Raw genomic sequence first — 19,166 nt, 5'->3', positions numbered from 1 at the left:
TGGCTCTCATTGACTTTTCAGATTTGTAAATTACTTCTATTAAAAAATCTTAATCCTTCCAGTACTTATTAGCAGCTGAAAACTACAGAGGAAATTCTTTTCTTTTTGGAACACAGAGCTCTCTGCTGACATCACGAGCACAGTGCTCTCTGCTGATATCTCTGTCCATTTCAGGAACTGTCCAGAGCAGCTTATGTTTGCTAAGGGGATTTTCTTCTACTCTGGACAGTTCTTAAAATGGACAGAGATGTCAGCAGAGAGCACTGGGATCATGATGTCAGCAGAGAGCTCTGTGTTCCAAAAATAAAAGAATTTCTTCTGTAGTATTCAGCAGCTAATAAGTACTGGAAGGATTAAGATTTTTTTTTTATAGAATTAATTTACAAATCTGTTTAACTTTCTGGCACCAGTTGATTTAAAAATAAATAAATAAAGTTTTCCACCGGAGTACCCCTTTAATGTGATAAATCAGCTGACGTGTTATCGCATGCAGGCAAGGAAGCACTTAAAGACCTGTTTCCCAACCAGGGTGCCTCCAACTTTTGCAAAAGTACAACTCCCACCATGCCCGGACTGCCTTTGAATGCTGAGATGAGAGGGAAGTTTTAATTTACCTATCAGGGACAAAGTGGATCCTCTGGAGGAGGCAGACAAGCCTTTCACTGTGTGGGCATGCTGGGAGTTATAGTATTGCAACAGCTGGAGGTGCCTTGTTTGGGAAACACTGTCTTAGGGGAATAGAGCGGCCAATCTTCAGCATCGCACTCGGTCTTCCTCTTCGTAGAGAGAATATAATGCCGGGGTCCCTACTTAGGTTTCCACACTTGATCTGGAGCTGGCATTTTCCTGGCACCCGGTAGTGAAGGTCTCAGTGGACAGACTGGCGTTATCTGTAATGACCCATTCTCCTCGATACTTTTCTTAATTGCAGGAAATTCCATAGAACAGAAAAGTCAATAGCACCGAAAAAAAAAAAAGCTGACAGGACTAATGATTGTGTATTGGACAATAATGAGAAAGAGTCACAGAATCCGGAAAACTAAAAATACAGATGAATAAGTCATTACTTTACAGGCTCCTCCTACCTGTGGTCACGTCTCACCCCGATAGAAGCCGGGCTTTTGTAACCAACTCCATCATTTACCGCAGTGTTTCCCAAAAAAGGTGCCTCCAGCTGTTTCAAAACTACAACTCCCAGCATGTTGGACTATATAGTAGTATATAGTATAGGTCAGTGTTTCCTAACCAGGGGTGCCTCCAGCTGCTGCAAAACTACAACTCCCAGCATGTTGGACTATATAGTAGTATATAGTATAGGTCAGTGTTTCCTAACCAGGGGTGCCTCCAGCTGTTGCAAAACTACAACTCCCAGCATGTTGGACTATATAGTAGTGTATAGTATAGGTCAGTGTTTCCTAACCAGGGGTGCCTCCAGCTGCTGCAAAACTACAACTCCCAACACGTCCGGCCAGCCAAAAACACTGTTAGTGTATGGGGCACAAAGGAGGGAACTGTTAGTGTATGGGGCACAAAGGAGGGAACTGTTAGTGTATGGGGCACAAAGGAGGGAACTGTTAGTTTATAGGGCACAAAGGAGGGAACTCTTAGTGTATGGGGCACAAAGGAGGGAACTCTTAGTGTATAGGGCACAAAGGAGGGAACTCTTAGTGTATGGGGCACAAAGGAGGGAACTCTTAGTTTATAGGGCACAAAGGAGGGAACTCTTAGTGTATGGGGCACAAAGGAGGGAACTCTTAGTGTATGGGGCACAGAGGAGGGAACTCTTAGTGTATGGGGCACAAAGGAGGGAACTGTTAGTGTATGGGGCACAGAGGAGGGAACTCTTAGTGTATGGGGCACAAAGGAGGGAACTCTTAGTCTATGGGGCACAAAGGAGGGAACTGTTAGTGTATGGGGCACAGAGGAGGGAACTCTTAGTGTATGGGGCACAAACGAGGGAACTCTTAGTGTATGGGGCACAAAGGAGGGACCTGTTAGTGTATGGGGCACAAAGGAGGGAACTCTTAGTGTATGGGGCACAAACGAGGGAACTCTTAGTGTATGGGGCACAAAGGAGGGAACTCTTAGTGTATGGGGCACAAACGAGGGAACTCTTAGTGTATGGGGCACAAAGGAGGGAACTCTTAGTGTATGGGGCACAGAGGAGGGAACTCTTAGTGTATGGGGGACGAAGGAGGGAACTCTTAGTGTATGGGGCACAAAGGAGGGAACTCTTAGTGTATGGGGCACAAAGGAGGGAACTGTTAGTGTATGGGGCACAAAGGAGGGAACTCTTAGTGTTTGGGGCACAGAGGAGGTAACTCTTAGTGTATGGGGCACAGAGGAGGTAACTCTTAGTGTATGGGGCACAAACGAGGGAACTCTTAGTGTACAGGGCACAGAAGAGGTAACTCTTAGTGTATGGGGCACAAAGGAGGGACCTGTTAGTGAATGGGGCAAAAACGAGGGAACTGTTAGTGTATGGGGCACAAACGAGGGAACTCTTAGTGTATGGGGCACAAAGGAGGGACCTGTTAGTGAATGGGGCAAAAACGAGGGAACTGTTAGTGTATGGGGCACAAACGAGGGAACTCTTAGTGTATAGGGCACAGAGGAGGGAACTCTTAGTGTATGGGGGACGAAGGAGGGAACTCTTAGTGTATGGAGCACAAAGGAGGGAACTCTTAGTGTATGGGGCACAGAGGAGGGAACTCTTAGTGTATGGTGCACAAAGGAGGGAACTCTTAGTGTATGGGGCACAGAGGAGGGAACTCTTAGTGTATGGTGCACAAAGGAGGGAACTCTTAGTGTATGGGGCACAAAGGAGGGACCTGTTAGTGAATGGGGCAAAAACGAGGGAACTGTTAGTGTATGGGGCACAAACGAGGGAACTCTTAGTGTATGGGGCACAAAGGAGGGACCTGTTAGTGAATGGGGCAAAAACGAGGGAACTGTTAGTGTATAGGGCACAGAGGAGGGAACTCTTAGTGTATAGGGCACAGAGGAGGGAACTCTTAGTGTATGGGGCACAAACGAGGGAACTCTTAGTGTATAGGGCACAGAGGAGGGAACTCTTAGTGTATGGGGGACGAAGGAGGGAACTCTTAGTGTATGGAGCACAAAGGAGGGAACTCTTAGTGTATGGAGCACAAAGGAGGGAACTCTTAGTGTATGGAGCACAAAGGAGGGAACTCTTAGTGTATGGGGCACAGAGGAGGGAACTCTTAGTGTATGGTGCACAAAGGAGGGAACTCTTAGTGTATGGGGCACAGAGGAGGGAACTCTTAGTGTATGGTGCACAAAGGAGGGAACTCTTAGTGTATGGGGCACAAAGGAGGGAACTCTTAGTGTATGGGGTACAAAGGAGGGAACTGTTAGTGCATGGGGCACAAAGGAGGGAAATGTTAGTGTTTGGGGCACAAAGGAGGGAAATCTTAGTGTATAGGGCACAAAGGAGGGAACTCTCAGTGTATGGGGCACAAAGGAGGGAACTCTTAGTGTACAGGGCACAAAGGAGGGAACTCTCAGTGTTTGGGGCACAAAGGAGGGAACTCTTAGTGTATGGGGCACAGAGGAGGGAACTCTTAGTGTATGGGGCACAAAGGAGGGAACTCTTAGTGTATAGGGCACAAAGGAGGGAACTCTTAGTGTATTGGGTACAAAGGAGGGAACTGTTAGTGTATGGGGCACAAAGGAGGGAACTCTTAGTGTACAGGGCATAAATGAGGGAACTCTTAGTGTATGGGGCACAAAGGAGGGAACTGTTAGTGTATGGGGCACAAAGGAGGGAACTCAGTGTATAGGGCAAACAGGAGGGAACTCTTAGTGTAAGGGGTACAAAGGTGGGTGCTGTTTGTGTAAGGGGTACAAAGGAGGGCAGTGTTAGTGTATAGGGCATGAAGGAGGGCACTGTTACTCTATAGGGTACTATTACCAACAACATTGTCTGTTTGGCACTATTTTTCGGGAATAGTTATAGTCATGATGGCACCAGAATAAGCAGCAGGCACGGTATTGGGATATGTAAAATGATGATACTGTTAAAGGGGCAGTTGGATGGGTGTTTTGTGTAGGGGGTGGGGAAAGGCAATGAATTTGTCTGGTTAGCAAATCCTACAGAGACAAAAAATCTTCATAGCAGTCCCAGGACGGACAGAGAAGGAATGGGAAGGTGGACGACTACATCCAGAGAAGACGCCCCCGTAGTCCCTAGATAAATGCACTGTAATCACTTATAGGTCTTCAGAACCTATCTAGAACTTTTTAAGATGCTACTTTGCAGTTGTATAGATATGTTACCCACCTTTAGGACTCAGATGTATTTTGACCCCCTCCTCCCCACTCACACCCTGCTGATCCCTTAGCTACGACACTGTCATGGAGGCTGAGATCCTACAGATAGCAGACCATGAGAACCTGACCATGAGTGAGGCCCAGACGAACAATCTGCTACCTAATAGCTGACATCTGGTGGGGAGGAATGTAAATGTCACAGACGTTCTTGTCACGACATCCGATGACATGAGCGGCGTCTGATCTAATCCTGCTGCTGGAATCACAGGCCAACAATTTGTCAACTAAGAATTGCGCAATATTCATTTTTTGGCACTACGCGGCATACCTCGGAATCATAAGGTTATTGTTCATTTAGTTTATTTCAGGTAGTAACACAAATTATAAAAAGGATTTTACACCCATTTAAATAAAGGAAGGAAACTGTAAAATAGTACAGAATGGCCGTGTCAGCACAACCGAAGAAGATGGCTGTGATTGTGTCGTGGGAACGGGCAGGAAGGGAACACCAGGGGGGTGCGGGTTGCTGGTAAGTCATTTGACACTTTATTAGGCACATTTCTTCAACTGGCCAAATCACAAGGAGCCCTGATGCAGAGCAAGGCAACGAAAAATCTGGTTTCAGGTGCTTTAAAAAACTAGGGGGCGCTATCACTGACACCAAGTCGCCAAATAAAGATTACCGTACTTTCAATATATATATATATATTTTTATATTGCAAATATGTTCTGGAATTTTTTAAAAGAAAATGATTATAGTGCAGGAATGTGCACAATAATAATTTTTCAAGTCCACAAAGGATTCTGTTTTTTACTAGGTGTACATAGTTATTTGTAGCTGCTCATAACTATTTATTGGGGGATGGAGCAGCCATTTTATTTTATTTCTTAGTCACTGCGAGACCCAATGCAGTACATGGAGCTGGGTTTAGCACTGGCTACGAGTGCTATAGAAACATAGAATGTGTCGGCAGATAAGAACCATTTGGCCCATCTAGTCTGCCCAATATTCTGAATCCTATCAATAGTCCCTGGTCTTATCTTATGTGAAGGATAGCCTTATACCCATTCCTATCTTATATGAAGGATAGCCTTATACCCATTCCTATCTTATATGAAGGATAGCCTTATACCCATTCCTATCTTATATGAAGGATAGCCTTATACCTATCCCTATCTTATATGAAGGATAGCCTTATGTCTATCCCTATCTTATATGAAGGATAGCATTATACCTATCCCTATCTTATATGAAGGATAGCATTATACCTATCCCTATCTTATATGAAGGATAGCCTTATGTCTATCCCTATCTTATATGAAGGATAGCCTTATACCCATTCCTATCTTATTTGAAGGATAGCCTTATGCCTATCCCTATCTTATATGGAGGATAGCCTTATGCCTATCCCTATCTTATATGAAGGATAGCCTTATGCCTATCCCATGCATGTTTAAACTCCTCCACTGTATTTGCAGCCACCACTTCTGCCGGAAGGCTATTCTATGCATCCACTACTCTCTCAGTCTCTCTGTCTCTTCTTTCTTCTATACATGTTAAGATCCTTTAACCTTTCCTGGTACGTTTTATCCTGCAATCCATGTACTAGTTTAGTATCTTCTCTGAACTCTCTAGAGTATCTATATCCTTCTGGAGATACGGCCTCCAGTACTGCGCACAATACTCCAAGTGAGGTCTCACCAGTGTTCTGTACAGCGGCATGAGCACTTCTCTCCCTACTGCTAATACCTTTCCCTATACACCCATGAGCACTTCTCTCCCTACTGCTAATACCTCTCCCTATACACCCATGAGCACTTCTCTCTTTCTACTGCTTATACCTCTTCCTATACATCCAGGAAAAGGAGGGTAGATCAATAGATCATAAATAGGCGGAACATCGGAAGGAGCGCAGACCTCTTGATGGTAGAAAATTGCTTCATTTTATTAAAACAGATGCAATCTCCCTATACACCCATGAGCACATCTCTCTTTACTGCTTATACCTCTCCCTATACATCCATGAGCACTTCTCTCTTTACTGCTTATACCTCTCCCTATACATCCATGAGCACTTCTCTCTATACTGCTTATACCTCTCCCTATACACCCATGAGCTCTTCTCTCTTTCTACTGCTTATACCTCTCCCTATACATCCTAGCATTATGCTAGCATTTCCTGCTGCTCTATTACATTGTCTTCCTACCTTTAAGTCTTCTGAAATAATTTCTCCTAAATCCCTTTCCTCAGATACTGAGGTCAGGACTGTGTCACATGTTCTATATTCTGCCCGAGGGTTTTTACGCCCCAGGTTCATTATCTTGCACTTATCCCCATTAAAATCCAGTGTCCAGAGTTCTGACCATTCTTCTAGTTTGCCTAAATCCTTTTCCATTTGGCGGATCCCTCCAGGAACATCAACCCTGTTACATATCTTTGTGTCATCAGCAAAAAGACCAACACCGAACCCTCAAGACCTTTTGCGATATCACTAATGAAGATATAAAACAAATTGGTCCCAGTACAGATCCCTGAGGTCCCCACTGGTGACAAGACCTTGTTCTGAATATTCTCCATTGACTACAACCCTCTGTTGTCTGTCACTCAACCACTGCCTAATCCACTCAACAATATGGGACAGAGCTGAACGCTCCATCCTATTCCTTTCTTATGAGCAAGGACAATGTATTCCTGGACAATGTATTCCTATATAGAAGCCAATCGTAAATGAAAGGAATTGTCACATACTGGGGTAGGGAACAGTAAAAAGTGCATATTGCCCCAACCACTGTCCCTACCAATTTGGATAATCTGCTTTAAATGGCGGACCCCAACCAGGAGACAGTCCCTAAACTGCGCTACATGCAGGTGAGTTACAATAGTCAGACAAACCAGGTCACCAACACACAGGCAGATAAGTACAACATCACAAACCAGTTACAAAGGCAGAACAGGCAATGGGTCAAACCTAGAGAACAACGCAGTACAAAATCAGCAGGCAAAGACAATGTCCGGGAAGAGGAAAAAGTCAAGTCAGAGGAAGTCAGCAAGAACATACAGGCAAAGGGAATAATTAGTGCAAAAACCATCATGGGCAACTCATCTTGTGAGCTGCCGTTTAAATCTCCCGCTGCCTGCAGGTGTGAGTGCGAGCCCCGCGACACTGGTGACAAACGGCACTGCAGCATGTAGGGCAATCATCCTGAGAAGAAACCACGCTGCCAACCACAGGAAATGAAAATGGGAGCCGCTGCAGGTTCCCGGACAGGTATGTTACAGTAATTTTGAAAAAAAAAAATAAAGGATTATTGTGCACAGTGCTGCACTATAATCATTTTTTTATCTAATTACACTTCAAATTAACTTTTTTTTTAAGGATAACCCCTTCAAGGCATCACGCCTGGGGTTAGAGCCTTCATCCCAAAAACTATTAGGCTAGAGCTACATGACAATAGGTGCCATGCAGCGGAAAACTGCAACCAAAATGCAAAGTCGCATGCAGCTAGTCACATCATGTTGCAAGTCATATCCCAACCATATTGACGATCATTAGATGCATTGTTGCGAAGCACTGCAATCTTTATAACGTGTGACTAAAGTTGCTGCGTAGCCTTAGGAGAGCTTTAAAGGGGTACTCCACTGGAAAAAAAATTTCTGGCACCAGTTGATTTAAAAAAAATTTTTTTTTCCAGTGGAGTACCCCTTTAATGAACAATGAAGAAGTAACCATCTTAGGGAAAAATACCTCCAAGATAAAGCATCTTAAAGTAGCACTCCAGTTCAGTTTTTTCCCCCAATATCATGCACACTCCTAGTCATACAGCGCCATTTGTTTTATTCTAGTACAATGTAACAGGACGTCAGTTCTGGGTTCTGACTTCATGTGGACTACAGGATGACATCCTGCTATTCTGCAATTTCTATGAGATCAGTATATATATATATATATATATATATATATATATATATATATATAGTAGTTATACACCTCCCCTCCAGCTCTATCTGTATACTGCTGCTATCTCTATGGGATCAGGATATGTAGTAGTTATACATTTCCCCTCCAGCTCTATCTGTATACTGCTGCTATCTTTACGGGGTCAGGATAAATAGTAGTTATACACCTCCCCTCCCAGCTCTATCTGTATACTGCTGCTATCTCTATGGGATCAGGATAGATAACAGTTATACGCCTCCCCTCCAGCTTTATATGTGTACTGCTGTTATTGCTATGGGATTAGTATATTTAGCAGTTATACACCTCCCCTTCAGCTCTATCTGTATACTGCTGCTATCTTGATGGGATCAGTATACATATAGCAGTTATTATATACCTCCCCTTCAGCTCTACCTTTATACTGCTGCTGCTTCAGCTCTATCTGTATACTGCTGCTGCTTCAGCTCTATCTGTGCTTTCTCTATGGGCTTAGGATATATAGTAGTTATACACCTCCCCTCCCAGCTCTATCTGTATACTGCTACTGATGTCGTCTATATGGCATCAAAATACTGTCCCGGCCAGCGTCCACACCAGGCTCCGTCCTCTTGCTTTGCTCTGGGAGGGATTGCAGCGGACGTGCCTGTGTGCAGCACGTCCACCATCACCATCATCGTACCAGCAGCCACTGCTCTTAAAACGGCCATGGCGCCTCATGCGGCTTAAAACATTTCCTGGTAAAAATCGTGACGTCTGGTCAGCCTGCGCAAAAACGACCCTTTTATTGTTTAAAGCATGGTCCACATACTATGGTAAACAAGGCCTGCATCCTCTATAGCAGTGGTCTCCAACCTGCGGACCTCCAGATGTTGCAAAACTACAGCTCCCAGCATGCCCGGACAGCCAACGGCTGTCCGGGCATGCAGGGAGCTGTAGTTTTGCAACATCTGGAGGTCCGTAGGTTGGAGACCACTGCTCTATAGGTACACCCCTATACACCATGTGGTGAGATTCATCAAATCAGATCGCTGCTTTCGTTTTTGAAAAAGGCCTCTGAAAAATGAAAGTAGTGATCTGATTGGTTGCTATGGGCAACTGGTGAAGGTTTCCTCAGCACAGGCCTTGATGAATGAGTAAATAATACCTCTATATAGCGCTCAAAAGCAGAATCGGTGTCGCACATACAGTACACACCCCCTTTTGGGGGAGATTTATCAAAACCCGTCCAGAGGAAAAGTGGCTGAGTTGCCCATAGCAACCAATCAGGTCGCTACTTTCATTTTTCACAGGCCTTTTCAAAAATGAAAGAAGAGATCTGATTGGTTGCTATGGGTAACTCAGCCATTTTTCCTCTGGACAGGTTTTGATAAATCTCCCCCAAAATGTTTCGCACAAATGGGGACGACCAAAAGGTCCTACCTCTGTCTTTGTAGGGAATATTCCCTTCTTATAACCCCCCCCCATGTATTTTTTGGATGCCTGCGGTTAGGCCCACGTGTATCGGAGATCTTCCTATTGATGCCCATCACCCAGGGGTCAAGTCCTGCAGGAACGTGTGGGAACTGAGTTCCTGCGCTTTTTCCACAGCAGGAAGACTGTTCCCATTAGCAGAAGTCCTGCAGGACCAGCTATTGGGTGGAAATCATGGGTGAGTTCCCTCACTTATTTTTTCCAGGACTTGACCCCTGCCATTACCAGAACCAAAAGTACGGACTACGCACATTACTTTTGCGCTCAGTTTTGGAACACGAAGAACAAAATGTACCTGATTTCTATCTAAAACGTTGAAATATTAATAATAAACATTAGGAGACAGATGATTCCTTCTGGATAATTCCTTTCTGATGTCGCAAGAAGAAGCCCTCCGGCCTATGCCCTCTGCGCCTGACAAGGCCTAGAAGATTTCCACGCTTCGAGATTCCGAGGGAAGGAGTGAAATACGCTGCTCAGGAAATGCCTAGGAATCAGAGGGAGGCCGCGTTAACCCTTTCCCGCCACATCTGGATTCGGTGATGTACGGAGTTATCGGCGTCTTGGAGGGGAGATCTCTTCATGCCATGATCTCCCGGTGATGAGTTCTCCAGATGTCCTGATTATTTTTGGAGGATTTTCCTTTTTTTTATTTTTTTTTTATAAATATACTTACCAGAGAGCGAAGCTTCCTGACCACACGTGCGCAGATTTATCCTTAGCGGTGTCTTACATATGTGCGAATCCTACATCAGGTGACCTCGTGGATCATTACATTATGTATACGATCTGAAAAAAAATACTTATGGTACATCAGGTCTTTTTGTTGAATCCAGATGCTAAGTGTCAGTAAATTAGATGATATAGAAAAAAGATGGGCAGCCCCGAATGCGTCACGGACAGGTGCAGGACATCACCCGAAATACGCGAAGACGAAAGAACAGAGGACCAGCGCAGTTCTCTTGCGATTTATTCAGTCACATAGACACACATCGGGAAAGGTACATTGGAAGTGATGTGTTTCAGGTGTAAGGCACACCCATAGGGTATGCCTTACACCCAAAATGCATCACTTCCGATGTACCTGTCCCCACAGGTACACAGGAGGTGTCGCATTTCGGGTGACAGGTACAAAGGAAGTAACTTATTTTGCGTGTAAGGCACACTCTTACGGTGTGCCTGTCACCCGAAAAGTATCACTTCCGATGTACCATGGCTCCTCTGTGTGATCAGCTGATGGCAGTTGTGAGCATGTGGTTGAGGGCATGTGGTTGTGGGCACGTGGTATGTGACATGTGGTTGTGGACACGTGGTTGAGGGCACAGGGTTGAGGGCATGTGGTTGTGGGCCTGTGGTATGGGGCATGTGGTTGTGGACACGTGGTTGAGGGCATGTGGTTGTAGACACGTGGTTGTGGGGGTGTGGTTGTAGACACGTGGTTGTGGGGGTGTGGTTGTAGACACGTGGTTGTGGGCATGTGGTTGTGGGCACATGGTTGTGGGGGGTGGTTGTAGACACGTGGTTGTGGGCACGTGGCATGGGACATGTGGCTGTGGGCATATGGTTGTGGACACGTGGTTGAGGGCATGTGGTTGTGGGGGTGTGGTTGAGGGCATGTGGTTGTGGGTGTGTGGTTGTGGACACGTGGTTGTGGGGGAGTGGTTGTGGGCATTTGGTTGTGGGTGTGTGGTTGGGGACACATGGGTTGTGGGTGTGTGGTTGTGGGCATTTGGTTGTGGACATGTGGTTGTGGGCGTGTGGTTGTGGGCATTTGGTTGTGGACACGTGGTGGTGGACATGTGGTTGTGGACATGTGGTTGTGGACATGTTGGTTGTGGGCATGTGGTTGTGGGCGTGTGGTTGTGGGCATTTGGTTGTGGGCATGTGGTTGTGGGCGTGTGGTTGTGGGCATGTGGTTGTGGACATGTGGTTGTGGACATGTTGGTTGTGGACATGTGGTTGTGGACATGTGGTTGTGGACACGTTGTTGTGGACATGTGGTTGTGGACACGTAGTTGTGGGCATGTGGTTGTGGGTGTGTGGTTGGGGACATATAGTTGTGGACATGTGGTTGTGGACACGTAGTTGTGGGCATGTGGTTGTGGGTGTGTGGTTGGGGACACGTAGTTGTGGACATGTGGTTGTGGACACGTTGTTGTGGACACGTTGTTGTGGACATGTGGTTGTGGACATGTGGTTGGGGACACAGTTGTGGGCATGTGGTTGTGGACACGTGGTTGTGTGGTTGTGGGCATTTGGTTGTGGACATATGGTTGTGGACACGTTGTTGTGGACATGTGTTTGTGGACACGTTGGTTGTGGGTGTGTGGTTGGGGACATGTGGTTGTGGACATGTGGTTGTGGACAAGTGGTTGTGGGTGTGTGGTTGTGGACACGTTGTTGTGGACACGTTGTTGTGGACATGTGGTTGTGGACACGTTGTTGTGGACACGTAGTTGTGGACATGTGGTTGTGGACATGTGGTTGTGGACACGTGGTTGTGGACATGTGGTTGTGGACATGTGGTTGTGGACACGTGGTTGTGGACATGTGGTTGTGGACACGTGGTTGTGGACATGTGGTTGTGGACACGTTGTTGTGGACACGTAGTTGTGGACATGTGGTTGTGGACACGTAGTTGTGGGCATGTGGTTGTGGACATGTGGTTGTGGACATGTGGTTGTGGACACGTTGGTTGTGGACACGTAGTTGTGGACACGTTGGTTGTGGGCACGTTGTTGTGGACATGTGGTTGTGGACACGTTGGTTGTGGACACGTAGTTGTGGGCATGCTCTGTCCTGTATTCTCTCTTTAATCTATGATGTTCCTAAGGAGCCTTCAGCTATTTACCCTTTAGGTGACATATTTTCCGGAGCACGTGGCTTCAACATTGGATCTGTTAAAAAAAAGAGCAGAGTGGAGATGGTACCGTACTACGTACTGTGTGTGCGCTATGAGGTCGCCCCTGAACTATTTCTATATGAACAAGGTTTTCCATTGAATATATTTTTAGGAGTATTGGGTTACACCAGCGCAGGTCAATATAGGGAATGATATGGCTGGACCAATGCCAAGATATGCGACTTCCCTGCTTACAGCGCAGCACGAACAATGTAGCCATGTGAGACAGATTGGTAGCCATACAAGCTAGAGTGTCCTAAATATCGTTTTCTAATAGAATTTGTATAGATATAGATATGCTTAATTCCAGCACAACTGCATCTATGCATTTCATTACTGTAAATGGGTCATGTGACCACCAGTCTGACCCACAGGAAATAACAGTGCGTAATGTGCCAGAGGACGGGGTCAGTCCTAGGTCAGCTGACTTCCTGTGAACACATGTGGCTGTGAGCACGTGGTATGTGACATGTGGTTGTGGACACGTGGTTGAGGGCACAGGGTTGAGGGCATGTGGTTGTGGACACGTGGTTGAGGGCATGTGGTTGTAGACACGTGGTTGTGGGGGTGTGGTTGTAGACACATGGTTGTGGGCATGTGATTGTGGGCACATGGTTGTGGGGGGGGGGGGGGTTGTAGACATGTGGTTGTGGGCACGTGGCATGGGACATGTGGCTGTGGGCATGTGGTTGTGGGCACTTGGTTGAGGGCATGTGGTTGTGGACACGTGGTTGAGGGCATGTGGTTGTGGGGGTGTTGTTGAGGGCATGTGGGGGTGTGGTTGTGGACACGTGGTTGTGGGGGAGTGGTTGTGGGCATTTGGTTGTGGGTGTGTGGTTGGGGACTCATAGTTGTGGGCGTGTGGTTGTGGGCATTTGGTTGTGGACATGTGGTTGTGGGCGTGTGGTTGTGGGTATTTGGTTGTGGACACGTGGTGGTGGACATGTGGTTGTGGACATGTTGGTTGTGGGCATGTGGTTGTGGACATGTGGTTGTGGACATGTGGTTGTGGACATGTTGATTGTGGACATGGTGGTTGTGGACATGTGGTTGTGGACATGGGGTTGTGGACACGTTGTTGTGGACATGTGGTTGTGGACACGTTGTTGTGGACATGTGGTTGTGGACACGTAGTTGTGGACATGTGGTTGTGGACATGTGGTTGGGGACACGTAGTTGTGGGCATGTGGTTGTGGACATGTGGTTGGGGACACATAGTTGTGGGCATGTGGTTGTGGACACGTTGTTGTGGACACGTTGTTGTGGACATGTGGTTGTGGACATGTGGTTGTGGGCATTTGGTTGTGGACATATGGTTGTGGACACGTTGTTGTGGACATGTGTTTGTAGACATGTTGGTTGTGGGTGTGTGGTTGGGGACATGTGGTTGTGGACATGTGGTTATGGACATGTGGTTGTGGACATGTGGTTGTGGACAAGTGGTTGTGGGTGTGTGGTTGTGGACACGTTGTTGTGGACACGTTGTTGTGGACATGTGGTTGTGGACACGTTGTTGTGGACACGTAGTTGTGGACATGTGGTTGTGGACATGTGGTTGTGGACACGTTGTTGTGGACACGTAGTTGTGGACATGTGGTTGTGGACATGTGGTTGTGGACATGTGGTTGTGGACATGTGGTTGTGGACACGTTGTTGTGGACACGTAGTTGTGGACATGTGGTTGTGGACACGTAGTTGTGGGCATGCTCTGTCCTGTATTCTCTCTTTAATCTATGATGTTCCTAAGGAGCCTTCAGCTATTTACCCATTAGGTGACATATTTTCCGGAGCACGTGGCTTAAAAAAAAGAGCAGAGTGGAGATGGTACCGTACTACGTACTGTGTGTGCGCTATGAGGTCGCCCCTGAACTATTTCTATATGAACAAGGTTTTCCATTGAATATATTTTTAGGAGTATTGGGTTACACCAGCGCAGGTCAATATAGGGAATGATATGGCTCGACCAATGCCAAGATATGCGACTTCCCTGCTTACAGCGCAGCACGAACAATGTAGCCATGTGAGACAGATTGGTAGCCATACAAGCTAGAGTGTCCTAAATATCGTTTTCTAATAGAATTTGTATAGATATAGATATGCTTAATTCCAGCACAACTGCATCTATGCATTTCATTACTGTAAATGGGTCATGTGATCACCAGTCTGACCCACAGGAAATAACAGTGCGTAATGTGCCAGAGGACGTGGTCAGTCCTAGGTCAGCTGACTTCCTGTGAACACATGTGGCTGTGAGCACATGGTATGTGACATGTGGTTGTGGACACGTGGTTGAGGGCACAGGGTTGAGGGCATGTGGTTGTGGGCCTGTGGTATGGGGCATGTGCTTGTGGACACGTGGTTGAGGGCATGTGGTTGTAGACACGTGGTTGTGGGGGGTGTGGTTGTAGACACGTGGTTGTGGGCATGTGATTGTGGGCACATGGTTGTGGGGGGGGGTGGTTGTAGACATGTGGTTGTGGGCACGTGGCATGGGACATGTGGCTGTGGGCATGTGGTTGTGGGCACTTGGTTGAGGGCATGTGGTTGTGGACACGTGGTTGAGGGCATGTGGTTGTGGGGGTGTGGTTGAGGGCATGTGGGGGTGTGGTTGTGGACACGTGGTTGTGGGGGAGTGGTTGTGGGCATTTGGTTGTGGGTGTGTGGTTGGGGACTCATAGTTGTGGGCGTGTGGTTGTGGGCATTTGGTTGTGGACATGTGGTTGTGGGCATGTGGTTGTGGGTATTTGGTTGTGGACACGTGGTGGTGGACATGTGGTTGTGGACATGTTGGTTGTGGGCATGTGGTTGTGGACATGTGGTTGTGGACATGTGGTTGTGGACATGTTGATTGTGGACATGGTGGTTGTGGACATGTGGTTGTGGACATGTGGTTGTGGACATGGGGTTGTGGACACGTTGTTGTGGACATGTGGTTGTGGACACGTTGTTGTGGACATGTGGTTGTGGACACGTAGTTGTGGACATGTGGTTGTGGACATGTGGTTGGGGACACGTAGTTGTGGGCATGTGGTTGTGGACATGTGGTTGGGGACACATAGTTGTGGGCATGTGGTTGTGGACACGTTGTTGTGGACACGTTGTTGTGGACATGTGGTTGTGGACATGTGGTTGTGGGCATTTGGTTGTGGACATATGGTTGTGGACACGTTGTTGTGGACATGTGTTTGTGGACATGTTGGTTGTGGGTGTGTGGTTGGGGACATGTGGTTGTGGACATGTGGTTATGGACATGTGGTTGTGGACATGTGGTTGTGGACAAGTGGTTGTGGGTGTGTGGTTGTGGACACGTTGTTGTGGACACGTTGTTGTGGACATGTGGTTGTGGACACGTTGTTGTGGACACGTAGTTGTGGACATGTGGTTGTGGACATGTGGTTGTGGACATGTGGTTGTGGACACGTTGTTGTGGACACGTAGTTGTGGACATGTGGTTGTGGACATGTGGTTGTGGACACGTTGTTGTGGACATGTGGTTGTGGACACGTTGTTGTGGACATGTGGTTGTGGACATGTGGTTGTGGACACGTTGTTGTGGACACGTAGTTGTGGACATGTGGTTGTGGACATGTGGTTGTGGACACGTTGTTGTGGACATGTGGTTGTGGACACGTTGTTGTGGACATGTGGTTGTGGACATGTGGTTGTGGACACGTTGTTGTGGACATGTGGTTGTGGACATGTGGTTGTGGACACGTAGTTGTGGACATGTGGTTGTGGACACGTAGTTGTGGGCATGCTCTGTCCTGTATTCTCTCTTTAATCTATGATGTTCCTAAGGAGCCTTCAGCTATTTACCCATTAGGTGACATATTTTCCGGAGCACGTGGCTTCAACATTGGATCTGTTAAAAAAAAAGAGCAGAGTGGAGATGGTACCGTACTACGTACTGTGTGTGCGCTATGAGGTCGCCCCTGAACTATTTCTATATGAACAAGGTTTTCCATTGAATATATTTTTAGGAGTATTGGGTTACACCAGCGCAGGTCAATATAGGGAATGATATGGCTGGACCAATGCCAAGATATGCGACTTCCCTGCTTACAGCGCAGCACGAACAATGTAGCCATGTGAGACAGATTGGTAGCCATACAAGCTAGAGTGTCCTAAATATCGATTTCTAATAGAATTTGTATAGATATAGATATGCTTAATTCCAGCACAACTGCATCTATGCATTTCATTACTGTAAATGGGTCATGTGATCACCAGTCTGACCCACAGGAAATAACAGTGCGTAATGTGCCAGAGGACGGGGTCAGTCCTAGGTCAGCTGACTTCCTGTGAACTATGATTATCATCAGATACCTCCTGCAAGCTCCAAGACCTCTTCACCCCCAGCTCTATCTGTATACTGCTGCTGCTGCTATCTTTATGGGATTAGGATATATAGTAGTTATACACCTCCCCTCCAGCGCTATCTGTATACTGCTGCTGCTGATATCTTTATGGGATTAGGATATATAGTAGTCATACACCTCCCCTCCAGCTCTATCTATAGAATGATATATAGTAGTTATAGATCTCTATCTGTATACTGCTGCTGCTATTTTTATGGGATTAAGATATATAGCAGTTAAACCTTCCCCTTCAGCTCTATCTGTATACTGCTGCTGCTATTTTTATGGGATTAAGATATATAGCAGTTAAACCTTCCCCTTCAGCTCTATCTGTATACTGCTGCTGCTGTCTAATTGGAATCAGGATATATAGTAGTATACACCTCCCCTCCAGCTCTATCTGTATACTGCTGCTGCTGTCTCTATAGGATCAGGATATATAGTAGTTATACACCTCCCCTCCAGCTCTGTCTGTATACTGCTGCTACATCTATGGGATCGGGCTATATAGTAGATATACACATACTCTCCAGCTCTATCTGTATACTGCTGCTATCTCTATGGGATCAGTATACAGTTTATAGTAGATATACATCTCCCTTTCTGCTCTTTCTGTATACTGCTGCTATAGTAGTTACACTCTGTGTGAAAGGCAATGCCATCAATGTTGATGGTACATGTCTGCGCTATCCTAGCGCTGACGGAATTCGGCAGCGCCCAGTGCCATGTCATCAAATTGTATCAGTATAATGATGTCATCAAATTGTATCAGTATAATGATGTCATCAAATTGTATCAGTATAAAGATGTCATCAAATTGTATCAGTATGATGATGTCATCAAATTGTATCAGTATGATGATGTCATCAAATTGTATCAGTATAAAGATGTCATCAAATTGTATCAGTATGATGATGTCATCAAATTGTATCAGTATGATGATGTCATCAAATTGTATCAGTATGATGATGTCATCAAATTGTATCAGTATGATGATGTCATCAAATTGTATCAGTATGATGATGTCATCAAATTGTATCAGTATGATGATGTCATCAAATTGTATCAGTATGATGATGACATCAAATTGTATCAGTATGATGATGTCATCAAATTGTATCAGTATAATGATGTCATCAAATTGTATCAGTATGATGATGTCATCAAATTGTATCAGTATGATGATGTCATCAAATTGTATCAGTATAATGATGTCATCAAATTGTATCAGTATGATGATGTCATCAAATTGTATCAGTATAATGATGTATCAAATTGTACCAGTATAATCATGTAATCAAATTGTATCAGTATAATGATGTCATCAAATTGTATCAGTATAATGATGTCATCAAATTGTACCAGTATAATGATGTCATCAAATTGTATCAGTATAATGATGTCATCAAATTGGTTCAGTATAATGATGTCATCAAATTGTATCAGTATAATGATGTCATCAAATTGTATCAGTATAATGATGTCATCAAATTGTATCAGTATAATGATGTCATCAAATTGTATCAGTATGATGATGTCATCAAATTGGTTCAGTACCTTGGCACGGCTTTGGTATCAGCAACTGGACCTCCAGCAAGAGAAATATAAATGGAATCTCCATAATATCCTATAAATACAACGCGGAGGTGATGGCGCACACAACACAACGCAACGTTACGTAACTAAAGACTATCAGGATGGCGTTCCCATTCTGCCGCCGTTTGCAAGACATGTTTTTCCTCAAAGCCCAAGATGGCCGGAGGTGACAGGGAACCATCTGACAGCGCTGTATAGAAAGTCCCTGTCCAGGAATGTCGTCTCTCAGGAAATTGGAGACATTTTCGAAAACTCCCTTTAAATTCTTGAGATAGCTCCCTCGAAGGGAATGTCACGGGGTCCCATCTGAACACTGCCCTTATGTGTACCGCTCCCACTTGGAATTGTTTGTCGCTTAGAATCGCTGTGGCAACACGTAAAGAATGCCGCTCCAACTTTACCGTTTTTTTTATGGGGGGGTGGGGGATGCTGGGAATATAATAAGTTCATTACATTAAACCATATATATAAACTATACTTCTCTGAGCATCTACATCAGTGTTTCCCAACCAGGGTGCCTCCAGCTGTTGCAAAACTACAACTCCCAGCATGTCCAGAAAGCCAACGGCCACTGGTCTACATTAATGATAGGAGGCGGCCGGGCTACT

At 45.7% G+C, this 19,166-nt stretch overlaps 1 protein-coding gene across 1 annotated transcript; it reads right to left on the bottom strand.

Annotated features, from left to right (window-relative positions):
* Positions 1 to 13,449: 13,449 nt before the first annotated feature.
* LOC130296907 (putative proline-rich protein 21) lies at positions 13,450 to 14,211 on the bottom strand. Its single transcript, XM_056548954.1, has one exon. It carries the CDS (start codon positions 14,209 to 14,211, stop codon positions 13,450 to 13,452), a length of 762 nt encoding a protein of 253 aa, XP_056404929.1.
* Between the last annotated feature and the right edge of the window lie 4,955 nt (positions 14,212 to 19,166).

Source organism: Hyla sarda, chromosome 12 (assembly GCF_029499605.1).
Source record: "Hyla sarda isolate aHylSar1 chromosome 12, aHylSar1.hap1, whole genome shotgun sequence".
Taxonomy (NCBI): Eukaryota; Metazoa; Chordata; class Amphibia; order Anura; family Hylidae; genus Hyla; species Hyla sarda.
This window is presented reverse-complemented; position numbering and strand designations above follow the sequence as displayed.